General features: G+C 41.8%; 1 protein-coding gene across 2 annotated transcripts in view; it reads left to right on the top strand.

Annotated features, from left to right (window-relative positions):
• The window catches only part of LOC127570152 (YLP motif-containing protein 1-like), an 88,148-nt gene that overhangs the window by 25,834 nt on the left and 36,456 nt on the right, over positions 1–25,858 (top strand). For both annotated transcript variants that reach the window (XM_052015405.1, XM_052015399.1), the window contains exons 4-6: positions 1,004–1,189; positions 15,382–16,448; positions 19,994–24,211. In XM_052015405.1, coding sequence (XP_051871365.1) covers positions 1,004–1,189; positions 15,382–16,448; positions 19,994–24,211 — 5,471 coding nt within the window. The remainder of the gene's footprint in view (positions 1–1,003; positions 1,190–15,381; positions 16,449–19,993; positions 24,212–25,858) is intronic.

The following is a 25,858-nucleotide window of genomic DNA, read 5'->3' as shown; positions in this document are numbered from 1 at the left end:
TCTGTTTCAAATATGTATCCATTTTTTAAAAAATATTTGTTATTTGTCCATGCTTTGACATAAAGAGAAAATATTTTAATCCTATTCACTGCACAGAGATGTTCATGACTTTGAAAAGCTAATAAATCTCCATGGTGTTTCTTGAATTAGTTGAAATAGACACTGCCTTAAATTGTTCCCCAATATGATTTTAGGTGTTTGAAAGATGATTGCCTATGTACTTGGCAGATAGATGAGAAATAGGAGGGGATTAAGGATGGGACCTTCGGGATAACAGTGCTGGCATGGGCAGGGAAACCTTTGCAGGTAATTGTCCAGTTAAGATTTAGATGGTGAAAAATAGATCTTAGCAACTGGAAGCCCTTTGCCTCCCTCCCATGTTGGTGTGGTCATCTATGTCTTCTTCACATCTGTCTGCCAAAGTTGTAGATCCATCCCCCAGCAGGCACAGCTTTTGTTCATAAATGATAGTAGAATCAGCGTCAGAAGGACTCTCATAGTAACAAGATGGACACTCCTGCTGTGGCCAACTATGTCAATGGCTGCATCTGGTTGAGGAGAATGAAAAGGGATAGTTGTCTTTATCACAGTCACATTAGATGTCATTTATGATTTAGATGAGGATGTTGGTTAGCACAGAAGTTAGCAAAGTTTGTGAGTATTGATAACATTTAAACCATTGCCTTTTTAAGAGAATATGCTAAGATTTTAAGGAGGAAATAGTTTTTCTGTTTTAAAGTGAGAATATTTGTAACACATTGGAGTTCCTTTTCTTCATATTGTCTAAGTTCTCTTACATTATAATATTTGAGTCATATTGTTTGGGGACATATCAAAATTTTTATTTAACAATTTCATTGATTCATAAATATGTAAGAACCTAGAAGACATCACAATGAACAAATCTAAAGTTCTACAGTGTCAGAATTTGCCATATCAAAGAAATGTACAATTTCAAAAGACTTATTTCCTAACTTTGCAATGATATTTGAATTTCTCCTAGCCTACTATCCAACCTCCAGAAAATCCAGAGGAAGCGGAGAGGTTGAAAATGCTGCAGGCAGCAGCCGCTCAGTGGCAGCAACAGCGCATCGAGTATCAGCAGCAAAACATGATGCAACAACATAATCAGCTGCAACAACTGCTGCAACAGTACCAGCAGCTAATGCAGCAAATCCAGCACATACAGGTTAGTGCCACCCTGTTGTTTGGGAATATCTTGGAGAGTTTTCTGTGTCAGCCTAACTTTTGTCCAAGCTATTACTCTGATGTTTTGGTGCCTCAGTGTGATGTAATGGAAATTGATTGGTTCTGAAAATATAGTAATGTTTTGTGTATAGCAGAAAAAAACATTTAAATCTTTATCATTACAAGTTGATATTCATGGCTCCAAATGCAAGAAATATGATTGGAAAGGTACAATTGAAGTCTTCTTGGTTAGTCGGTTAGAACAACCCAAACTCTTTTGTTTTGATTTTTATAGCATTTAACATTGCATTTCTGTTAGATTCTTTAATCTGTGATTTTCCTGTTAGTTCCTTCATCTATGCCTTTCACCTTCAGTTAGTTGAAGGGACATTTTGGAGCTCTTTGCCCAAACATCTGGCAATGCATTTGTCTGCTGGACAAGGAGATATGATCCTTTATTTCCTATTGTAGCATATCCAGCTCTTCAGTGCACTTCATATGTGCATCACAAATAAATAAAATTATGCATTCAGCAGTTAAGCTGAGGGAAGTGCAATTTGGTTTACACTATAAAATATGATCCCTTTTCTAAACAGTTTTCTTTTTGCCATTATATTTGAATTATGAGCTAGTTTAAGCTTTCAATACATTAGCTTCAGTGTAATCGCTGTGGAAATGTTTATTTAGAATAGGTTTTTTAAGGTAGCAGATCCCAACTTATGCAGAGAAATATGAACTGCTGCATTAATAATAATGATTGAGGCAATATCAACTAAATGATATAATTGTAAGCGTAAACACCTGAATGCAAATCTTTGAAGATGGCGGAATAAATTTGAGAAGGCTTTTTAAAATATCACACAGCATTAATTATTAAAGCAAGGAAGTTATCCTAAACTTCTGTAAATCATTATTTAGACCTCATCTAGAGTATTGTTTGCACCATACTTTACAGGATGCCCAAGGCCTTAAAGAGTGTCAGGTGAAATTTACAGGAATCATACCAGTGATTTAGGCTTTCAAGAGAAGCTGAGATTGTTCCTTGAACCAAGAAGACTAAGTTGCGAGTTAATAGAACTATCAAAATCATGAGGATGCTTCAGAGTAAATGGATGGAAACCGTTTCTGGTGGCAGAAGTATTAGCAACCAGAAAGGGCTGACTTGAGATTTTTGGCTTAAATGTGAGAGATGAATTGGGAATTTATTCTGTACAATGAGTTGTGATCTAAAATGCACTCCCTGAAAATATGTGGAAGCAGGCCTGAGGACATTCAAAAGGTAATTAGATATACAATTGAAGGGGAGAAATCTGCAGGACAATGGGAAAAGAGGGGAATCTGACTAAATGAATAGTTCATTCAGGGTGCTGTCACAGACATGATAGACTTGAATGGCTTAGATTTATGCTATATTGTTCTATAATTTTGCATAATGGTTTAGTCCACACAATTGGACTGAAACTGTTCAAGGCTAATTAAAAACCTTGCAGTACTTCAGAACTATTCAGTTCTGATACTGGTGCATAGCATATGTTGAGGTTACACCATCTTTATATACCTCAGTTACAGCTTTAAGCATATATACCTAGCTTGTTTAAAGATTAATTATTCAAGACATTAAAATACATAAGGGCTATGTAGCTGAAAACTTTAATAATGTGATTGTGGAATGTATTTATTTTTAGTTTTGTTTAAACCCTTACTTTGGATATTAGAAATCTCGGTCTCTGTGGAAATTCCCCGTCAGTTTGTGGGGAGAAGATAATATTGTGGAACCTGGCAGCCAGATTGTATAATTATAAGGTTACATTGCTATTTGTTTTATAGTTTAATATCTCCTGTGGATTTGCTGTTTGATTACAAAATAAAATTACAAATCAGTGAATGTGGTTTAGACACTTGTTCATCCCACTGATAAAAAGATTCTAGCCCAGGATCTGCATCCACACTCTGTTTCTGTATTTTAAATTTGAACCTAATTTCATAGTAACTGCATATTTGCAAGAACAGCATTGAACTGTTATTTGCCATAGAGGTTGAATGTAGTGGACTTGTTGCCATTAGGCTGACTCAGCCGAGTAGAGATCAAAATCATACCACTTTTAGAGGACTGGGGCTATTCTAGTATATCTGCTATTCCCTAGTGTTAAGGGAAGCACACTTTACTTACTTTTGCCCCATTACTTCATTGAGAGAAGTTTCACAAAATGTCCGGTCTGATTTGTATTGGGAAGAAAAGAGATTTTGCGATGCTGGGTAGCCTTTGTTATGTTCCACCCAAAGCTCTAGTACTTGTTTTTCAAAGGAAGTGCTTCCAATTAGATAATTACAATGGAAGAGGGAAAGGGATTAAAAAGACCTGTCATGATTAAGAAGAAATGAAAGATTAATTCTACACTACCACATATTTGTCCACGAGTTCTCAGCATCATGCTGCTATTGTAAATGCTTATCAGAATGAGTTGTGTTATGGACTCAGTGAAAGTCCCTTTAAGATAGAGAGTGTGTGTGTATGTGTGTGTGGGGCGTGCTTACGTCAATAGAAGATAAAGGACGTAATGACGTTGTTGAAGAAGTCAGAAGAAGAAGAAGAAGGAGAGAGAGAGAAGGGAGAGAGACACCAGCCTGCTTGTTTTCTCTATCGATGGATGAGAAACAATAACTGTGTTTGCCACTGAAATCCATGTATGGAAGTTGGAAGTAATCTGGTGGAGTTCACTTTGTTGCTGACCTGTAGAAGGAAACAGGTATTTGTATGTGGACGACCACGGTTCGGATGCTTTTCGGGGTGAGGAAGTCACTACCGAGTAAACACTGGAGTGTCGTTTGGGTTCCATCGTGGAACATTTGGATTTCGTATGTACTCTCTCTATGTTTTTCTACATCTACATCTTATCTTCAGACAACGGTGGTTGTTGAAGAAGCCCTTGCTCGTGTTTCATCTTATGGCTTGCGGAACTGAACTTTAAGAACCATTCCGGAACTGGGAGTTTTGGACTTTGTCACACACACACACGAAGAGTTTAGTTTTGGGGTTAACGTTCGAGGTTTAACATTCTTGAATTCTAACATACTAACATTTTTTTTTAACTTTTATTTTACGTATTATCATAAGTAGTGATTAATAAAATAGTTTTTAACACTGAATCATGCTCAGTGTGTTTCTTTTGTTGCTGGTTTGTGACAGTTGTCCCAAATAAGGCAAGAGGCCTTTTATTTCTATCATAGCAGTGGGAAGGTTTAAAAAAAGTTAAATTGCTTTCAGCAGTTCATCAATATTATGTACGTGATTACAAAACAAAACTGATACAAACCTGCTAAGCAACAATCTCCTAGCTGCTGTGGTTCACGAATAGCTTTTAATTTTTTTGTGGTGGAATGGGGCAAGATGTGAAGAAAAACAATTCATTTTTCCATGATTCCACCCACCCTTTCCTGAGAAAATTGATTCATTGCTGAAACATTGTTCCACATATATCAGATGGTTCACAGTACCCCACCCGGTGAAGTTATTCAGGTGTGAGCTTTCGTGAAGAATTTTGCTTGGCTGGTTGGTTACAGAGGTGTACAATCATGTTCACAAGTACAGGGACTCTGTGATTATCCTTAACTCAGGATTCTGAATGTGTAGGATATCAGCTGCTGTAATTACAGAACTGACGTGACTTAACAGTTGTGCAAAACCTGGCTTTGCACATCATTGATTCCTTTTCTGGAAAGGAAAACTTCACAAAGAACAGAAGTGGACTATAAAACTTTGATAATAGTTATTGCAATAACAATTATGCTTATTGCAATTAAAATGGAGTTTAACAATCACAAGGAGAGTGGAAAAATAAATCTATTTACCCAATGTAATTAGGGTCTGTGACTTTTAGTTAAATATTTATGTCTTGCATTTTTTAAAACTTGAAATTGATTATTTCCTTGATGACTTAACAAAGCTGCACAATCCTGATAGTTTTGTGTTTTTGCATGACATCTTATTATCATAGGCATGTTGTGTTTCAGGGGCATGGGTTGCTTTGAAATTCAGCTCCCTATGTAATATACTCACTGCATATGCTTTGCATTCTTTGGTAAAATAGAACTCACTGGAGTTTTCCTTTGCTCATTTTAGCATGAAAACGGACTCCGATTTGTTATATGACATACTGTTAGATATATAAATACATACAAACTTCAAACTTTATTACAAGTGGTCATGCATGATAAAGCTGTCAAAGTCATTGGTAGCGTATATGCCAGCTTGCAGCTATGTGACAAAATCAATCCACCTGAAATCTCAAAATTAACATGAGGTTTTGCTAACTTTTTTTTGGTCTTGTCACATTTTATAAATGTGGGTACCCCAGTTGGTTGATATTGGAATTGTGTAGTCATAAGGTAAGTGAGTGAATGTGAGGACCTAATAGAATATTTATTGCAGCATGCAGCTTTAGGCTACTATCAATCCCAGTCTGTCCGATCTCTCCTTACAGCTGATGCACTCCAATCCAGGAAATTTGCTGGTTAATCTCTTCTACACCCATTCCAAAGCCTCCACATCGTTCCTATTGTGTAGCAACCAGAACTGCATACAATACTCCACTGTAGCCAAACCAAAGTTTTATATGGCTGCAACATGAAATGACTGGGAACAATTCCAAGTTGACTCAGAAGTTAGTTAAGCAATCTTTTGCTATTGAGGAGAGAGTGACCGAATTTATCGATTTAAAGTCACCGTCAAATTTATGTAGAGAGCAGGATGATGTTATGTTACTCATATTTTTGGAGTGGGCCAGTATCAGGGAGGGGAGCTGAGGCTTTAGCTTGAGAGGCTTAGGCGTGAAGAGGTGGAGGCTAAGGTGAGGGTCTGTTAAGCTCCCTCTCTTTCTTTCTTTATTATTGCGCAGGTAGAGCAGTGGGAATGACACCCAGTTCAGTGGTGTGCTCCTGTTGCATGATGTGAGGAGTCAGGGAGACCTCCAGTGTCCCTGATGACTACATCTGCGAGAAATGCATCCAGCTGCAGCTCCTTACAGACCAGGTTAGGGAACTGGAGCTGGATGACCTTCAGATCATTTGGGAGACTGAGGGGTTGATAGATAGGAGTTACAGGGAAGCAGTCACACCTAAGTTGCAGGAGGCAGGTGAGAAAAGGAATAGGCAGTCAGTGCAGGGTACCCCTGTGCTGTTCCTCTCAATAACAAGTCTATCCTTTTAGATACTGTTGGGGGGGGGGGGGGGCGGGGATGGAGGAACCCACCAGGGGAAAGCCACAGTGGTCATGTCTCGGGCACTTGAGTCTAGCTCTTTGGCTCAGAAGGGAAGGTAAGGTAAGCAGTAGCAATAGGGGATTCATTGGTTAGGGGAACAGTCAGGAGGTTCTGTGGACGAGAACGAGACCCTCGGATGGTATGTTGCCTCCCAGGTACCAGGGTCAGAGATGTCTTGGATCGAGTCCATAGCATTCTTAAGGGGGAGGATGAGCAGCCAGAGGTCATGTACATGTCGGTACCAATGACATAGGCAGGAAAAGTGACAAGGTCCTGCAAAGGGAATTCAGGGAGTTAGGTGCTAAGTTAAAAGACAGAACCTCCAGGGTGGGGATCTCAGGATTGCTACCGGTGCCACATGCTAGTGAGGCAAGAAATAGGAAGATAGTGCAGTTTAACATGTGGCTGAGCAGATGGGGCAGGAGGGAGGGCTTCAGATTTTTAGATCATTGGGCTCCCTTCCAGGGCAGTACAAACAGGGCGGTTTGCACCTGAACTGGAGGGGGACCAATATCCTTGCAGGAAGGTTTGCTAGTGCTGCTTGGGAGGGTTTAAACTAGAGTTACAGTGGGCTGGGAACCAGAGTGGCAGGACAGCAAGTGGAGAGGCCGTGGGGAAAGTAGATGTTAACACTACAAACAAAGGTGGAAACCGAAAGGTTGAGCGTGGTGGGACTAATGTTCTGAGTTGCATCTATTTAAATGCAAGGAGTATTACAGGTAAGGCAGATGAACTTAGAGCGTGGATCTGTATGTGGAATTATGTTGTTGTAGCCATTAGTGAGACTTGGTTGCAGGAGGGGCAGGACTGGCAGCTCAATGTTCTGGGGTTCCATTGGTTTAGACATGATAGAGGTGGAGGTATTAAAGGGGGAAGGTTGGCATTACTCATCAGGGAAAATCTCACAGCAGTGCTCAGAGAGGATATACTGGAGGGCTCGACTACTGAGCTAATTTGGGTGGAACTGAGGAATGAAAAAAAAGATGACCACATTAATGTAACTATATTATAGACCTCCCAATAGCAGGATTTAGAGGAGCAAATTTGTAAAGAGATAGCAGACAGTTGCAGGAAATATTAAGTTGTAATTGTAGGTGATTTTAACTTTCCATATATTGACTGGGACTCCCATACTGTAAAAGGACTGGATGGGATCGAGTTTGTCAACTGTGTTCAGGAAAGTTTCCTTAATCAATATGTAGAGGTCCCAACTAGAGAGAATGCAATACTGGATCTCCTCTTGGGGAATGAGACAGGACAGGTGACAGAAGTGAGTGTAGGGGAACACTTTGGATCTAGTGATCATAATTCCAATAGTTTCAAGATAATTATGGAAAAGGATAGCACTGGTCCTAGGGTTATGATTCTAAACTGGAGGAAGGCCAATTTTGATGGCATCAGAAGGGATCTGGCAGGCGTGGACTGGGACAGTTTGTTTCCGGCAAAGAGATGCTTGGTAAGTGGGAGGCCTTCAAGAGCAAAATACTTAGAGTACAGAATCTGTATGTTCCTGTTAGGAGAAAAGGCAAGGCTAACAGGTTTAGGGAACCTTGGTTATTGAGAGATATTGGTAAAGAAAAAGAAGGAAGTGCATATCAGGTATAGGCAGTTCGGATCAAATGAGGCACTTGAGTTTAAGAAATACAAGAGTACATTTAACAGAGAAATCAGGAGGGCTAAAAGGTTGCTCTGGCAGACAAGGTGAAAGAGAATCCAAAGGGTTTCTATAGCTATACTAAGAGCAAAAGGATACCCAGGGACAAAATTGGTCCACTTGAAGGTCAGCGTGGTCATCTATGCATGGAGCCGAAAGAGATGGGGAAGATTTTAAATGAATTTTTTGCATCTGGTTTACTCGGGAGACAGACACAGAGTCTATAGAACTGAGGAAAAAGAGTAGTGAGGTCATGGACTGTATCCAGATTACGGAAGAGAAGGTGCTTGCTGTCTTGAGGCGAATTCGGGTGGATAAACCCCCAGGGCCTGATGAGGTGTCCCCTCAGACCTTGTGGGAGGCTAGTGCAGAAATTGCACGGGCCCTGGCAGAGATACTTAAAACGTCGTTAGCCATGGGTGAGGTGCTGGAGGATAGCTAATGTTGTTCCGTTGTTTAAGAAAGGCTTTAAGAATAAACCGGGAAAGTATAGGCTGGTGAGCCTGACGTCAGTCATGGGTAAATTATTGGAAGGTATTCTGAGGGACAGGATATATAAGTATTTGGATAGACAGGGCCTGATTAGGGATAATCAACATGGCTTTGTGCGTGGCAGGTCATGTCTAACCAATCTAATAGAGTTTTTCGAGGAGGTTACCAGGAAGGTTGATGAAGGGAAGTCGGTGGACGTTGTCTACATGGACTTTAGCAAGGCCTTTGACAAAGTCCAGCATGGGATGCTGATCCTGAAGGTTAAGTCTCTTGGCGTTCAGGATGAAGTAGCCCATTGGATTCAACGTTGGCTCAGTGGAAGAAGCCAGAGAGTGGTAGTAGATGGTTCTCTCTCTGGTTGGAGGCCTGTGACTAGTGGTGTGCCGCAGGGATCGGTGCTGGGTCCGTTGTTGTTTATCATCAATATTAATGATTTAGATGATAATGTGGTAAACTGGATCAGCAAATTTGCAGATGACACCAAGATTGGGGGTGTAGTGGTCAGCGAGGAAGGCTATCAAAGCTTTGTAAAGTGATCTGGACCAGCTGGGAAAATAGGCTGAAAAATGGCAGATGGAATTTAATGCAGACAAGTGTGAGGTGATGCACTTTGGGAGGACAAACCAGGGTAAAACTTACACAGTGAATGGTGGAGCACTGAGGTGTGTGGTAGAACAAAGGGACTTGGGAATACAGATCCATAATTCCTTGAAAGTGGCATTGCAGATAGATAGGGTCGTAAAGAGAGCTTTTGGTACATTGGCCTTCATACATCAGGACATTGAGTACTGGAGTTGGGATGTTATGTTGAATTTGTAGAAAACGTTGGTGAGGCCAAATTTAGAGTATTGTGTGCAGTTCTGGTCACCAACCTACAGGAAAGATATCAATAAGCTTGAAAGAGTGCAGAAAAAATTTACACAGATGTTGCTGGGACTTGAGGACCTGAGTTACAGGAATAGGTTAGGACTTTATTCCCTGGAGTGATGGAGAACGAGGGGAGGTCTTATAGAAGTATACAAAATTATGAAGTGTATAGATAGGGTGAATGCATGCAGGCTTTTACCCCCCAGGTTGGGTGAGACTAGAAGTGGAGATCATTGTTTTAGGGTGAAAGGTAAAATATTTGAGGGGAATCCGAGGGGGAGCTACTTCACTCAGAGGGTGGTGCGAATGTGGAATGAGCTGCCAGCGGAAGTAGTGGATGTGGGTTTGATTGTAACATTTAAGAGAAGTTTGGATAGGTACATGAATGAGAGAGGTATGGAGGCCGATGGTCCGGGTGCAGGTATATGGGACTGGGCATAAAACCAGGCCAGCATGGACTACATGGGCCAAAGGGCTAATTGCCAGCTTAGGCCCTATTAGTCATTTAAGAACATAGAACAGTACAGCACAGGAACAGACCTTTCAGCCTACATCTGTGCCAACCATGACGCCAATTTAAACTAATCCCAACTGCCTGTACGTGGTCTATATCCCTCCATTTTCTGCGTGTTCATGTGCCTGTCAGACTGCCTCTTAAATGTTGCTATCATATCCACTTCCACCACTTGCCCTGGCAGTGTGTTCCAATCACTTACCACTCTGTGTAAGATAAAACTTGCCTCTTAAATCTCATTTAAACATTTCCCTTCTCACCTTTAAACCTATTCCCTCTAGTATATGACATTTCTACCCTGGGGAAGAAACTCTATCTACTCTTTCTATGCCTCTCATAATTTTATATATTTCTATCAGGTCACCCCTCAGCCTCTGTTGCTCCAGAGAAAATAATCCAAGTTTGTCCAGTCTAAGTGGCTAAAACACCCATATCCTAGTCAGACCTGATTAATGGAGACCTGTTTTCTCAGCAGTTCAAGACTAAGTTGTTTCACTATTAGGTCATAAATTAGGTTTATTCCATATAAAATTTTCATCTTTTGTAGTATTCTAGGCCATTATACTGTCATGGATGTGGCTACTGTATGAAAAGGTTTCTGAAAAACAATGCAGTTAGCTGGAAGAGTCATTAAGCCTCTAAAAATGAGGTTACGGGGGTTGTTGTTAATGTGAATGACCTTGCTGTATGTAGTTATTTCACAATGGATGTCTGGGGAACAGTATAGGTTAACAGGTGTAGATTTCAACTTTCTGATCAACTTACGATATCCAGCTAGAATATGTGCTTACAGCTTTCCCAAGCTAAATAGGCCAATGCTATTGGTGAGCCATGAATTTGAATTAGAATTAGAACAGTACAGTGCAGGAACAGGCCCTTCGGCCCACGATGTTGTGCTGAACTAATTAAATTAGTAATTAAAAGGTTACAAAACTAGTCCCTTTTGCCTACACAAGTCCATATCTCTCTGTTTTCTGTACATTCATGTGCCTATCTAAGAGCCTTTTAAACACCTCTATTGTATGTGTCTCCACTACCACCCCTGGCATTGCATTCCAGGCACGCACTACTCTTTTTGTAAAGACAAAACTTACCCTGCACATCTTGTTTGAATTTAGCCCTTCTCACCTTAAGTGCATGCAGTCTAGTATTAGACATTTTGACCTTGGTGAAAAAGATACCAGCTGCCCACTCTATCTATGCCCCTCATAACCTTCTGTCAGGTCTCCCCACAGCCTCCACCTCTCCAGAGAAAACAACCCAAGTTTGTCCATCCTCTCCTCATAACACATGCCCTCTAATCCAGGCAGCATGCTAGTAAACCTCTCCTGCACCCTCTCCAAAGCCTCCACATCCTTCCTATAATGGGGCGACCAGAACTGATTTCAATAGTCTAGATGAGGGCTAACCAGAATTTTATAAAGCTGCAACATAACTTCCTGACTCTTAAACTCGACTACGAAAGGCAAGCATGCTATACACCTTCTTTACAACCATATCAACTTGTGCAGCCACTTTTGGGAAGCTATGGACTTGGATCCCAATATCCCTCTGTACAAGATTGTTAAGGGTTCTGCCATTAACTGTGCACTGTCCCTTTACATTTGATCTCCCAAAGTGCAACACCTCATACTGGGCCGGATTAAACTCCATCTGCCATTTCTCTGTTCACATTTGCAACTGATCTATATCCCGCTGTATCCTTTGCCAATCTTCTACACTATTCACAATGCCACCAGTCTTTATATCGTTTGCAAACTTACTAAGCCACCCATCCATGTTTTCATCCAAGTCATTAATATATATCACAAACAGCAGAGGTCCCAGTATGGATTCTTGTGGAACACCACTAGTCTCAGACCTCCAGCCAGAGTAAGTCCCATTGCCCACTACCCTCAGTCTTCTATGGGCAAGCCAATTCCACATCCAAACTGCCAAATCACCATGAATCCCACGCATTTCACTTCGTCACCTCATAAAATCAATCCTTAGTAAGACGTGACTTGGCCCATGCAAAGCCAATGAAGTACCATTGTGTTGGCTTTTTAGCAAGTTTTCACTTCTCAGTATTTGCAGCTGTTTTTTTGAGAGGTCACAAAGTTGCAGTTGAAATTCACATTTAAGTTTTTGTACTTCTTTTGGAGTAAAAGATCAGGTTGAGATGGTCATGTGCTTTGTGGTTGGATTAATATGTAGCCATGAAGTGAATTAGCCAACAGAGGGAAAACTAAGTCCAAATGGGAAAATGATGTTTGTGAAATGTCCCAATGTGCCATAATAATGAAAATTCCAACTCCAGTTTGGCCCTGTTAGCACAATTTTATATAAAACTAAAAACTATCAGTCCTTTCCTCTTGTCTTGTTTTTGTTATTTTCTTCAACTAGAAATATAAGCACGTCATCTGAACTGCACTTCCATTTTGGTTTTATATTTAAATGCTGTCATGTGCTTCAACTGGTTGGTTTGCTTTGGCAGCAGAGGCATTATTTGCTATTAACAGGGTATGGACATTGAGATTCAATTTTCTTTCCTTTTGCAATATTTTTTATTAATTCCACAGAAAAAATATAGAATACATGCATCAAAGAGAGGATAAAAATACTACTGAATACATTGTGTTAAATCATATTTGAGATTACAATACTCTAAATTAATAATCACGTGATAGTTAGTTAATAAAGAAAAAAATTGGAATAATTTTATTATTAAAAAAATCTACATCCACTACCAGAAACCAAAGCTGTTTGGTAAAAGAAAAGACAAGGAAAGACCCTTGAGACATAACGATATCAGCCAATATCTGTACTTTAGTCACCAAATCATAAGGTTTGAAAATAATTCAAAAAAGATCCCCACAGGGTTTGAAAGTGTAACATAACATAACATCCCATAACCATTGAGCAGGAGTAGGCAGTGTAACTTCCATCCATTTAAGCAACACAACCCTCCTGGCTATAAGAGCAATAAAAGCCAGAATATGTAGATCAGAAGCCTCCAGAGTTATATCTTTTTCTCTGACAATCCCAAATAATGCAGTCAAAGGATTAAGTTTAATATTTATTTTAAAAAGACAAAAAAAGTTTGAAACACCTCTGTCCAATATTCTTTAAGACTCTGACACCGTCCAAAACATGAATTAAAGAAGCCTCTTCGTTATTGCATTTATCACAATAAGGAGATATATCCGAATAAAAACAGGATGGTTTGTGAGCTCTATGGACCACTATAAATTGAAGGAGAGAGTGATGGGCGCATAATGACGAAGTATTAACCAATTTAAAAATTTCATTCCAAGTTTCTTCAGAAATTGACATCCGCAAGTCTTGATCCCAGGCATTTTTAATTTTATCTAATGGAACCTTACTCATTCCTAATAATTTGTCATAGATATTAGATATTGAGCCATCATGAGAAGGCTTCAAATTAAAAATTACATCTAGTAAATTTTTATCAGGACTCATAGGAAAAGAATGTAATTGAGATCGAAGAAAATATCGGAAAAAATTAGTTTTTGGTAAATTATATTTGGTTGACAGAAGATTCCCTCCAGCAAACAAATCCTGTAAACAAGTGATACCCGATTTGTCCCACTTTTTAAAAACTACATCAGTCATAGAAGGTTTAAAAAGATAATTAGAAAAAATGGGACCAGACAAAGAAAATCTCAATAAGCGAAAATATTTTCTAAATTGTAACCAAATCCTCAAAGCGTGTTTAACTACTAAATTATCAGTTAATTTATTTAATGATAAAGGAAGTGAAGAACCAAGCAGAGAAATAATAGAAAAATTTTTAACAGAGTTAGCTTCCAAAGAAACCCATACTGGACAAGCCTCTTGATTAATGTAATGTAACCAAAACGTAAGATTTCGTATATTACTGTATACCATATATTACTATATTACTGACTGCCCAGTAATATAACCTAAAATTAGGTAAGGCTAAGCCTCCATTCTTTTTAACCTTCTGAAGATGAGTTTTATTTGGTCTAGGATGTTTGTTTTTCCATATGTAAGAAGATATAATTGAATCAAGAGAGTCAAAAAAGGACTTAGGAATAAAAACAGGTAAAGCCTGAAATAGATATATGAATTTAGGTAGAATATTCATTTTAATAGAATTTATTCGGCCAATCAATGATATAGAGAGGGGTGACCAACTTGATAACACCCTTTTCACGTAATACAGTAAGGTGAGAAGATTTTCTTTAAATAAACGTTTATAGTTTTTAGTAATTGATATGCCCAGATAGCTAAAATAATTTCTTACAATTTTAAAAGGAAGGTTAATATCGAGGGGTACCAGGTTATTCAAGGGAAAAAGTTCACTCTTGTGTTAAATTCCATTTGTATCCTGAAAACTGACTAAAACAGGAAAGTAGAGAAAGCATAGGAGGTAACGAGGTTTCAACATCTGATATAAAGAGTGATAAATCATCAGCGTATAATGAAACTTTATGGTTAATACCTCTTCTAGAGATACCAGCAATATCTCTAGATTCTCGGAAAGAAATAGCCAAAGGTTCTAAAGCCAAATCAAAGAGCAAAGGGCATCCATGTCTGGTTCCACGTTGAAGTTTAAAACGTTTAGAATTTTGAAAATTAGTAAGAACTCGGGTAGAAGGGGATAAATAAAGTAAGAGATTCAATTTTCTGAAGTAGAGAGATAAGTTACCTCTCAGATTGAAACTCCTGCAAGGGAAGAAGTGGCTATTTTTTCTGTTTATTGAAAGACATGTTCATTTGCAAAAATATGCTTTACCTTTTGGGAAACCAGAGGAGAATTACTTATCATTTATGCTGCATGCTTTCAGGCATTCACATGTTGTATTAGGCTATAATACAAATGGAGTAAAGCCAAATATGTGTAGAAAATTATTTCTGAATATCATGAACATTTTGTGCAACTTTTATCATACAAATGTTCTTGCTTTTCTTGCAAAGTATCTTAGTTTTGTGGATTTCTTGCTAAGTTTGTTTTTATATTCATCAGTGGTCATAATCTACACTACTGTTCAAATGATGAGATGATGAGATATCTTTATTAGTCACATGTACATCGAAACACAAAGTGAAATGCATCTTTTGCGTAGAGTGTTCTGGGGGCAGCCCACAAGTGTCGCCACGCTTCCGGCGCCGACATAGCATGCCCAAAAGTTCCTAACCCTTACGTCTTTGGAATGTGGGAGGAAACCCATGCAGACATGGGGAGAACGTACAAACTCCTTACAGACAGTGGCCGAAATTGAACCTGGATCGCTGGCGCTGTAAAGCATTATGCTAACCGCATTGTTTTTAAGTGGAGAAGCAAAATCACCTGCCTTCTTAAGTGAACATGAAGGTAATTCAGAGAATCATTAAACTGTTTACGAAACAGGATATGCTGTAATGGTTTTCTTTTTCTTTAGTCTCTGCCTCTGGAAATGCAGCTGAGACATTTAGAGATGCAGCAGCAGCAGTTCATCCCTCTGTATCAAGAATGGCAGCGACAGTTCCAGATTTGGAAGGCTCAGCTACAGGCCTATCCTAACAAGGATCAACTCCAACAGTATGAAACACAGTGGAACCAGTGGCAAGAGCAAATGGTATCAACGAACCATCACTTTCAAGAAAGAATGGATGCTCTCAGAAATGTTCAACAGCAGTACATGAACAATCAATCCCAGAATTACTTGGGAAATACATCAAGAGGATTGCCATCTCAAACTCTACCGATGCCTCCAGTGCCACCCATGGGAATGCCCCCTACACCACCATTAACTGGTTCTTCTACACAAGGAGCAACAAGTTCACCTGTAGTCTCTGTTTCCTCAGAAGAGAAAAGTCCACCAATTTCCCAAGGTTCTTCATCTGTGTCTCAGGCCCCTCCACTGGTGTCTCAGGCCCCTTCGTTGGTGTCTCAAGCCCCTCCTCCCATGTCTCAGGCTCCTCCTCCCATTTCTCAAGCCCCTCCACTAGTGACTCAGGTCCCTCCACCAGCAACTCGGATGCCTCTGCCAATGGCTGGAATCCCTCCACTAATGTCAGGAGCACCACCCCCAATGACTCTGCCGCCTCCATTAATGGCACTGCCGCCTCCACCAATGACTCTGCCACCTCCACCGGTGTCTCTGGCCCCTCCACCAATGACTCTAGCACCACCGCCGATTTCTCAAGCCCCACCACCAGTATCTCAGGTCCCTCTGCCAATGACTCAGACTCTTCCGCTGGTGTCCCAGGCTCCTCCACCGATGACTCGGGCCCCTCCATCAGTGACTCAGACCACTTCACCAGTTTCACAGGGTCCTACCCTATTATCTCAAAGTTCACCTGCTGTCACAGAACAGAAGAGACCCTTGATTCCAATACCACATGATGAAGTAAAGGTGTCTCCTTCAGTTTCAACTCCACACTATAGTCGATTTGGGCAATATGGGATAAAGCCACCGGAACAGTCACAAAGTGGACTGCGGTTTGAAGACCTTGGAGCTCCAAGGTAATTAAAAATAGTAACCTTATATAAAAGAGTGTGTCTTAAAACCTGAAAAATAATTGTACATTTTAATTTGTGTTAGTTATGCATGTGTATATACATTTTTCCTCTTTCTTCCCTCTTTTATTTCCTGTACTTATACACACTCTATACTGGCTGTTTATCTGAAAATCCTACTACGGTCAATAATTGGTTGAGTTTGCTTCTGTTTCATTGACGCAGTGGGGATAAGTGCCAGTTGTGGAACAACTTTGTGTTCCACCAAATTTGAGAGCAGTTTATGTATGGCAGGTTGCACCACTTCATGTTTTTAGTTTCGTCTACAATTAACTTTTTATTTTCAGAATGTAACGTAGGCTTTTTTTTGCCTTTACTTTTGCGACTGAATACTGTCATGTTTGATACAAGTGTGTGAAACAAAGCAATCAAAGCTGCATACTTGGGTGTTGACATAGGCACGTGCAGTTTTAGAGAGAGAAATACATCCTTCCATAGAACTACTTTGAGAAAAACTAGTTGGCTACCCTAAGATTAATTTCATAAGTTAGCTTCTGTTCATTTTGTAATCACCAAATGCTGAGCAGTGTTTGGAGAGTAACCTGTATAAAACACTTTTTACATCATAAACTTTCTTTTGGTTCAGCAGATTTGAGTAACCTGAAGAGAATACTTCAGGATTATGTTTTTTTTTATTTTGGGGTTTGGTTTGGGGAAACAAAAAGGGCACTGGTGGTCATTTATAGAGCATTTTTTTTGTGTTTATGTAACAGCATACTAGCACTATAGACTGGAAATTTATCACTAAAGCAATCCAAGTAGATTTCTACACTGAATCAATTCATACAGAGTAAAACAGTCTTGTTCTCAGTAGTGTATAAGAATAGGAAAATCATGATAAACCTTAGGACTATTATCTCCAGTTCTTTAGGAAAGATGTGAAGCCTTTAGAGAGGGTGTAGAAGAGATTTACTAAAATGATTCAGGAGAAACTTCAGTTATAAGGATAGGCAAGAAATACTTAAAAAGAGACATTGATAGCGTGGGTACACAGTTGGATAAGAAGCAGGCAACAGAGGACTATAGTAGATGGTTGTTTTTCAGAATGGAGAAAGATGAATAGTGGCATTCCGCAGGGATTAGTGTTAGGCCATTGCTTATTTGATCTATTTTAATGACTTACACTTGAGTGTGCAAGTCACAATCTCTAAAAGTAAAACTTCAATGATCTAGCATTTGACTGTTCAAAAATACTGATAATCTAACAATAGGCTCGTTCATTAACACAGGATGTTAGCTGGGGTCCAAAGTACAAGTGGGGTGTTTGGCCAGTGCCAGGAGTCTGGAGTGCATCCAGGACCAGTATTCAGACTGTGGGCAGGATGTGCAGATGGAACTGGGGTTGGGGTCTGGAATACCAGAGGTCAGGAGCATGGTTAGATTTGTGGCCTAGCTGGGATCTGGAGAGCATGTATATTTCATACACCCTTTAAACTCACTGGTTCACTGAGAAGTTTATTATACTACTACTGTATAACATAAAGAAAGTGAAATAAAAGCACGTTTGTGTATTAATATGAGTAACATCCAATAGTCTGAAAAAATCTGCTAGTCTGGTACCAGAAAAATCCCAAAGGTGCCAGATTATCAGAGTTTTACTTAATGTGAGCTGTGAAGGCAGGTTATGAACAAGTTGATGCAATGAGTAGGTGCGTGACAGATGAACTTTAATGCAGAGAAATGGTTAATTTTGGCAGGAAGAATAAGAAAATGCAATATAGAATAAACTATACTGTTCTGAAAAAAGTGCAGGAGCAGAAGGACGTAGGGGTAGGTGTGTGCATATCATTGAAAGTGGATGAGAATGGTTCCTGGGATGAAGATCTGTCATTACAATAATAGATTAGAGAGGCTGGACTTATTTGGAGAAGAGAAGTAAGAGGAAATTTGTTTGAAGCATAATGTGGGCAAGTGCGAGGTCTTTTACCTTAGACGGATTTAAAGGCAGGCTATATTCTAAGTGGAGAAAGACATCAAAGGTACAGAGTACAGAGGGATTTAGTTATTCTTGTGCATGAATCGCAAGATATTAGCAGGCTGGTTTGGAAGGCAAGTGGTATGTTGGCTTTTACTGCAAGATGACTGGAGTAGAAATAAGGAATTATTGTTACAAGGTATTGGTGAAGCCACACTTGGAGTACAATGCACTGTTTTGGTCCTTTTATTTAAGAAAGGATCTGACGAGGCCCAATTCACCAGGCTACTTCCTGGGATCAGAGACTTATCATATCACGAGCTACTGTAGGTCTGTATTCTTTGGAGTTTTGAAGAATGAGGGGTGATCTTATTGAAACATATAAGATCCTAATGGGCATGGCTGGATTGAGATGTTTCCCTTAGTGGGAGAATTTCAAATGAGGGGAAATGGCTACTAGATAAGAGGCGGTCACTTAAAATTGAGATGCATAAGAACTTCTCGCAGAGGATGGTGAATCTCTGGAATTCTTTATCCTGGAGGGTTGTGGAGGAGGATAGATCACTCGAGGTATTTAAAGAGAAAGTAGGTAATTTTTTTGAAAGATCTCCCCTCATTCTTCGATGTGGCCTCACCAATACCCTGTAACAGTAATTCCTTATTTCTACCCTACAGTCATCTTGCAGTAAAAGCCAATTGAATGCTATGGGGAACTGGCACGGAGGAGGAATTGAGGCCTATTAAATAGCAAGGGGTGACTTGAGAGGCAGAGTGGCCTACTCCTGTTCCTACTTTCTGACGTTCTTATATGAAATGATGAGGTATCTGGATCAGAGGCACAAAATAAAGAGAATGAGCAGTGACATGGGAAAAACTTATGCGGTACATGATTGCATTCTGGAATGCGCTGCCTGCAGATATGGTGAAGGCAGGTTCCATTGTGATTTTTGATAGGTAATATATGGAGAAAAATTTGCAAGGATGCGGGTAAATGGTTGGTGGGTGAACTAGAATGTTGCTCCAGTAGAAGATTGATGTGGATGTGAAGGGCCTCCTAACTATTCTCTAGTAAGCTAATTTTGTTTTCCTGGAAACAGAGGACATTATGGGTGGATCTAATGGAAGTATTTATAACTGTAAATGGTATAGACAAAGAGAGGAACTAGCTTTGGCAGAAGGGTAAAGAGCCAAGGAACGTAGAATGAAGGCGATTAACAAAAGAACCAAAAATGACATGAGGAAAATCTTTCACACACAGTGAATGGTTAGGGTCTGCATTGTACTGGTGTGGTTAGTAATGAAGGCCAATTAAACTGTAGTATTCAAAGGAGATTTGGAAAAAAAAATCTGCAAATGGCTTAAAATTGAAACGTTTTTATTGATTTAGTAATATTAAAACAAGGTTTTTGATGAATTAGGATTAATTTAATATAAAATTTGAAACATTCTTGGGAGAGGAATTTAATGTACTTTTTTCACCAAAAGAGAAGCTGATTTCATAGAATGTGTGAGGTTATTATTAAATACAAAAGGGATCTTGTGGCCTTGTGATTAAATATTTCATTTTGTTCGGTAGGTTTGATGGATCCCGTGGAAGAGGAAAACACAAATTTGATGAACCAGGAGTAAGAGAAATTTCTCGGTCACGCTTTGATTCAAGAGGTCCTAGATTTCAAGGTCATTGCTTTGAGGGACCCCAAGCAAAATTTGAAGAGCAGACTGTGGGCCAGCATGTTGACGGTGAGGGTGCTGGGCAGCACATTGAGAAAGAGGCTTCAGCTCATCATGTTGAGGGCGAAATTAGAGGTCACAATGTTGAAGATTCAGTTCGGCGGCCGCAGGATGAGGAAAAAGCTCCAGGTCATCAACGTGAAGATAAGTCATTGAGTCAGCTTCCAGAAAATGAATTTAAAATGCAGAATCCAAGCAGTTGCCTTGAAAAACAAGCTTTGCTTAACCGTCCTGAGGAGCAGGGTTCTGGAAATCAACTTGAGAAGGCAGATAACACCAAGGAGCAGGTTCCTGACAAAAAGCAGGATAATCTCCTTCAGAAGAAGGGAAATTCCCTTGAGGCACAGTGCCAAGAAAAGCAGAGTCCTGGTAATCAACTTGAGAAGAAGGGTAATAGCTTTGAGAGTCAAGGTCCCGATCGTTGCTTTGAAATGCAGGGTGCAGGTAATCGCATTGAAAGCCAAGGTCCTGGTATCCACTTTGAGACCCAGGGGCCTGGCAAGAGCATTGAAGGCCAGAATTCGAGCAACCAATTTGAAGGGCAAGTTCCTGGCAATAGCATTAAGAGCGAGAGTCCCAGCAGTCATCTTGAGGGTCCAGGTCCTGGCAATCGTCCTGAGAGTTCAGTTCCCAGCATTAGCTCTGAGGGCCATGGTCCCGGCCATCGCTTTAAGGGGCAAGGGCCCGGGGGTCGCTTTAAAGGCCATGGACCTGGCAATCGTGTCGATGGCCAGGGGCCTTATGGTCACTATGAGGGCCAGGGGAGCCGCTTTGAGGGCCCGAGTTCAAGCAGCCATTTTGATAGCCAGGGTCCGGGTGGTCATTTTAAGGGCCCAGGTCCGAGCAGCAGCTTTGAGGGCCAGGGTCCAGGTGGCCGCTTTGAAGGTCCAGGTCAGGGCGGATGTTTTGAGGGCCAGGGTCCGAGAGGCCATTTTGAGGGCCAGGGTCCGAGAGGCCATTTTGAGGGCCAGGGTCAGAGAGGCCATTTTGAGGGCCAGGGTCAAAGGGGCAATTTTGAGGGCCAGGGTCCAGGCAGCCGTTTTGAAGGTCCAGGTGGCCATTTTGAGGGCCAGGGTCCAAGGGGTCATTTTGAGGGCCAGGATCCGGGAGGCCGCTTTGACGGTCCAGGAGGCCGTTTTGACGGTCCGGGAGGTCGCTTTGAAGGCCCAACAGGTCACTTCGAGGGCCCAGGTCCGGGAGGTCGCTTCGAGAGCCCGGGTCCGGGAGGTCGCTTCGAGGGCTCGGGTCCGGGAGGTCGCTTCGAGGGCCCGGGTCCGGGAGGTCGCTTCGAGGGCCCGGGTCCGGGAGGTCGCTTCGAGGGCCCGGGTCCGGGAGGTCGCTTCGAGGGCCCGGGTCCGGGAGGTCGCTTCGAGGGCCCGGGTCCGGGAGGTCGCTTCGAGGGCCCGGGTCCGGGAGGTCGCTTCGAGGGCCCGGGTCCGGGAGGTCGCTTCGAGGGCCCGGGTCCGGGAGGTCGCTTCGAGGGCCCGGGTCCGGGAGGTCGCTTCGAGGGCCCGGGTCCGGGAGGTCGCTTCGAGGGCCCGGGTCCGGGAGATCACTTCGAGGGCCCGGGTCCCAGTGGGCACTATGAAGGCCATGGTCCAGGAGGTCACTATGAAAGCCATGGTCCTGGAGGCCACTTTGACGGACCAGGTGATGGCAGCCACTTTGAAGGCCAGGGTCAGGAAGGTCGCTTTGAGAGTCAAGGGCGTGGCAGCCGTTTTGAGAGCCAAGGACGCAGTGGCCGCTTTGAGGGCCGGGGCCAGGGAGGCCGCTTTGAGGGCCGGGGCCAGGGAGGCCGCTTTGAGGGCCAAGGACGAGGAGGCCGCTTTGAGGGCCAAGGGCGAGGAGGCCGCTTTGACGGCCAGGGACGTGGTGGACGCTTTGAGGGCCAAGGGCGAGGCGGCCGCTTTGATGGCCAAGGTCGAGGAGGCCGCTTTGAAGGCCAAGGGCGAGGTGGCCGCTTTGAGAACCAGGGACGTGGTGGGCGCTTTGAGGGCCAGGGACGTGGTGGTCGTTTCAAGAATCAGGGGCGCGGCGGTCGTTTTGATGGCCAGGGTCCAGTCAGTAGATTTGAGGACCAGGGATCTGTCAGTCGATTCGAGGACCAGGGTCCCAGTGGTCGCTTTGGAGGCCAAGGTCCAGGTAAATATATTGAGGATCAGGGCCCTGATAACTGCTTTGAGAATCGAGTTTACTTGGAAGGACAAGGCCCAGGTAATCGCTTTGAGAACCAGGGTTCAGGAATTAATCGGTTTGATGGTCCAGAGGATAGTCGCTTTGATGGCCCAAGAGGTGGATGCTTTGATGGCCCAGGGGGCAATTTCTTTGAGGGCCCTGGAGTTGGGCATTTTGAGGGCCCAGGGGGCAGTCGCTTTGAGGGGCAGAGTAAAGGCAGTCGCTTTGAGAAACAAGGCCCAGGGCATCGTTTTGAGGGTCAGGGTTCGGGGCCACACTTTGAGGGACTAGGTGCAGGTCAGCGATTTGATAGACAGGTTCCAGGACAGCGATTTGAGGGTCCTGGACAGCGGGTTGAGGGTTCAGCTGGAAGATTTCAAGGTTCTGGACCACGGTTTGATGGACCAAAGGGACCAAGATTTAGTGGTCCTCATGTGTCTTCTCCCAGTGGACCCTCTGCACCTAACTCAAGATCTAAAGGTCCTCAAGTTGCAGCTGGGCAAATTGGACAAGGTTTAAAAGGACTCCAATCTTCTCAGCCATCTTTAGAGCAAGTTCAGGAACAGGTAAAACCTGTTGGAGATAAGAAGTTGGAGACTACAGAAGAAGAGAAGGATGTAAAACAAAACATAGATACTGTACCACATGCTTCAGTGGAGCCAGTAGATGAAAAAAGTCCAGCCCACACAACCTTTGCTGCCACAGACTCTAAAGGTTCAGATTCTTCAGCTGGTAAAGATTTGTTGAAAAAAAATGCTGATTTATCTAAATCACACGAAATTCAGAAGAAAATGGATAGTTCTGAAGCAGCGACTCCTTCAGTAACTGTTGCTCAGGTCCAAAAAGATCCAGCTAAAATGCTGCCTTCAAATTCATCAGCTACCACAAAGGCAACATCTGAAAAACATGAGCCAAAAACTGTAGAAACAGGTAAAAGATTTGACTCTACACCAATGCGTCGGAATAATGACAGAGAAAAAGGCCCAGAACACAGGGCACAGATTGGCAAGGATTACATCTCCATGCGCAAGGGGGATGGTCCCAGTAACGTTGATGGTCCAGAGATGAGACCATATCAAAGGACAGAAGTGCAAACATCTTGGCATCATGAAGAAGGGAGACAGATGGATGATCGTTTCTCTGGACCTAGAGGAGGTCCAGGTTATGATAGAGAGAGAGCTCTGTCCTGGGAAAGGAATAATTGGACAGACACAGGCCCAGACTTCTGGGATGAACGAGATCCATTTAGGAGAGATGAACGGTCACTTCGTCGGCCCCCTGTGCCTCAGGAAGCTTTAAATAGAAGGGAAAATCGTGGTCCTCCAAATGAAGCTTTTGACAGAGGGTTTGACCAAGAGTTTGACAGGAGTGGAAGGTCACATGACCATGGCTTTAACAGAGACAATGAACGCAACAGAGAATACTTCCACAGACCAGAAGAATGGGAACATCATGGTCGTGGACGAGAATTCTCTCCTTTACATCTGCGACCAGACAGGTGGAGAGAAGAGCAGTGGAGGAATGAACCTGAAAGAGGTTATCAACAAGAGCAAGAACGGGAGTTGTGGGGGCGGGACTATCCAGAAAGGCAAGACTGGAGGAGAGATGAACGAAATTATCCTCCAGACAGGCTTGGCTGGCAGAGGGATCGGATTGATGACCGAAGGTATCCAGAAGCAGACAACAGGAGGTTACCCTTTGACAATTTGCGTGAAATGCCACCTCAGACAGGTCCTGGGCATGTGTCCACTTTACCTGAAGAACCACCGCTGCCTTTCTCTGACAAACCTATGGTGGACCAACCACCAGGTGGACAAAATATTGTAGCATTGTCTGAACGAGAACATGAAATCATATTGAAGGCTGCACAGGAGCTGAAGTTATTGCGGTAAGTGGCTTTATACTGTGGTTATGTTATAAAAGTATAGTTATGTAATGTGCAAAAATACAGTCATGATAGAAGTCAATGAGAAAAGCCATTAAACCTTCAGGTTTGCTTTCATCACCAGATATTCCACCAAATTCGTTTGCTCCCAGATCCTGTGTAGTTTAATATTTAGTGGTGTATGATAACATCAAAAGTTTTGTTTCCCAATCATTGTCATCATTTTCAACGTCTCTCACAGTATTACCACCCTTTATGAGAACAGGTGCAGACAGTTTTTCCCCTCAAGCTTAAAGCACCATTTTTGACGACTGGCCTACTCTTCATTTCATTGTTTTTGACATTTTTGTACTAATTCCTTGGGGTGAAATTCCATTCCTTCATTTTCCAGTTTGAAGTCCCATTTATCCTTTCCACCAAGAACTCCCCATTCTCTCTCAGTTCAGGTACAAGTTCCAGTGATGTTTCTTTGTGTGTCTGTGCTGGTGCCTTTGCTGCATGAAATAGAACCTTCCTTTTCCATACCACTCCCTAATTTTCTTATCTCTATGTCAGTTTTCTTATGGTCCAGTAACCACTTCAGGTTAAAACTCTTGTGGAGGTGTTTAATAATACACATCATTGCATTTGCTGCTATCCATATAGGGCTTCTAGCCTGCACTTCTCTATGTTATTATCCCCCCCCCTTCTCCAATCCTCTTTAAGACTTGGAGACATGTGACTGCAGATGCTGGAATGCTCCTGATGCAGGGTTTTGATCCAAAACGTCGACGATGGTATATGATAACATCAAAGGTTTTGTTTCCCAATCATTGTCATCATTTTCAATGTCTCTCACAGTATTGCCACCCTTTGAGACTGATGAGATTGCGATGTCCCTTACCCTGGCATCAGATGGGGGTGCATATCATATTGAAACTCTGCTAACAAAACATGATGCTGACAAAGAATGACACTTGCCTCTATGACTATGAAAATTTCTATGTACCACATTCTTTTTCCTCCTCCTTTCCTCTCTGAACAGCCTCCTGCCCATGGTGCCATTTCCAGTTTTCTGCTTTTCCTTCCACAGTCTTTATTCATGTCTTTGCAGATTTCAAGTGCAGTGAACCTGTTGAATAGAATTAGTTTCTCAGCCTTACTTGAGTTACTGTGAACTTAATTCTGATCCTGCATTTCCTTATGAAGTGTGACTGAGTCTCAAAGCAAATTCTCCAGCCATTTCATCTTCTGTAAGAATGTTCTGAACTCTGATTTTTTGCTCAGTGACCCTGAACCAGAATGTTTCAAGATAGCAATATCTACTGCAGTTGTGATCAATTGGGAAACGTTGCTATCCATAATATTTTTTTCAGTCTAGACACACAACTGCTGTAACTTAATCTACATTGTTTATATTTGATGTTTTAGTCCTTCAAAAGTTTATAACCCTACTTATATCAGGCATTAAAGCTCTGAACAAATGTTAAAATCTCAAGCTTGAATGAACCACTAGAAGTATTGGAGACAGTCCTCTCTGCTCCGAATTCCACTCTGACTAAATTCTTAGTTTTACGCACTGTTTAAGTATCACTCTGTTTAAAAGCATACTGTGTGACCAATAATCTGCAGAAGTTTACAATACCAGCATTTAGACGCTACAAATGAAAC

The sequence above is a fragment of the Pristis pectinata genome, chromosome 1, assembly GCF_009764475.1.
Source record: "Pristis pectinata isolate sPriPec2 chromosome 1, sPriPec2.1.pri, whole genome shotgun sequence".
NCBI lineage: Eukaryota > Metazoa > Chordata > Chondrichthyes > Rhinopristiformes > Pristidae > Pristis > Pristis pectinata.
Note: the sequence above shows the minus strand (reverse complement) of the source record. Positions and strands in the feature narration are given on the sequence as shown.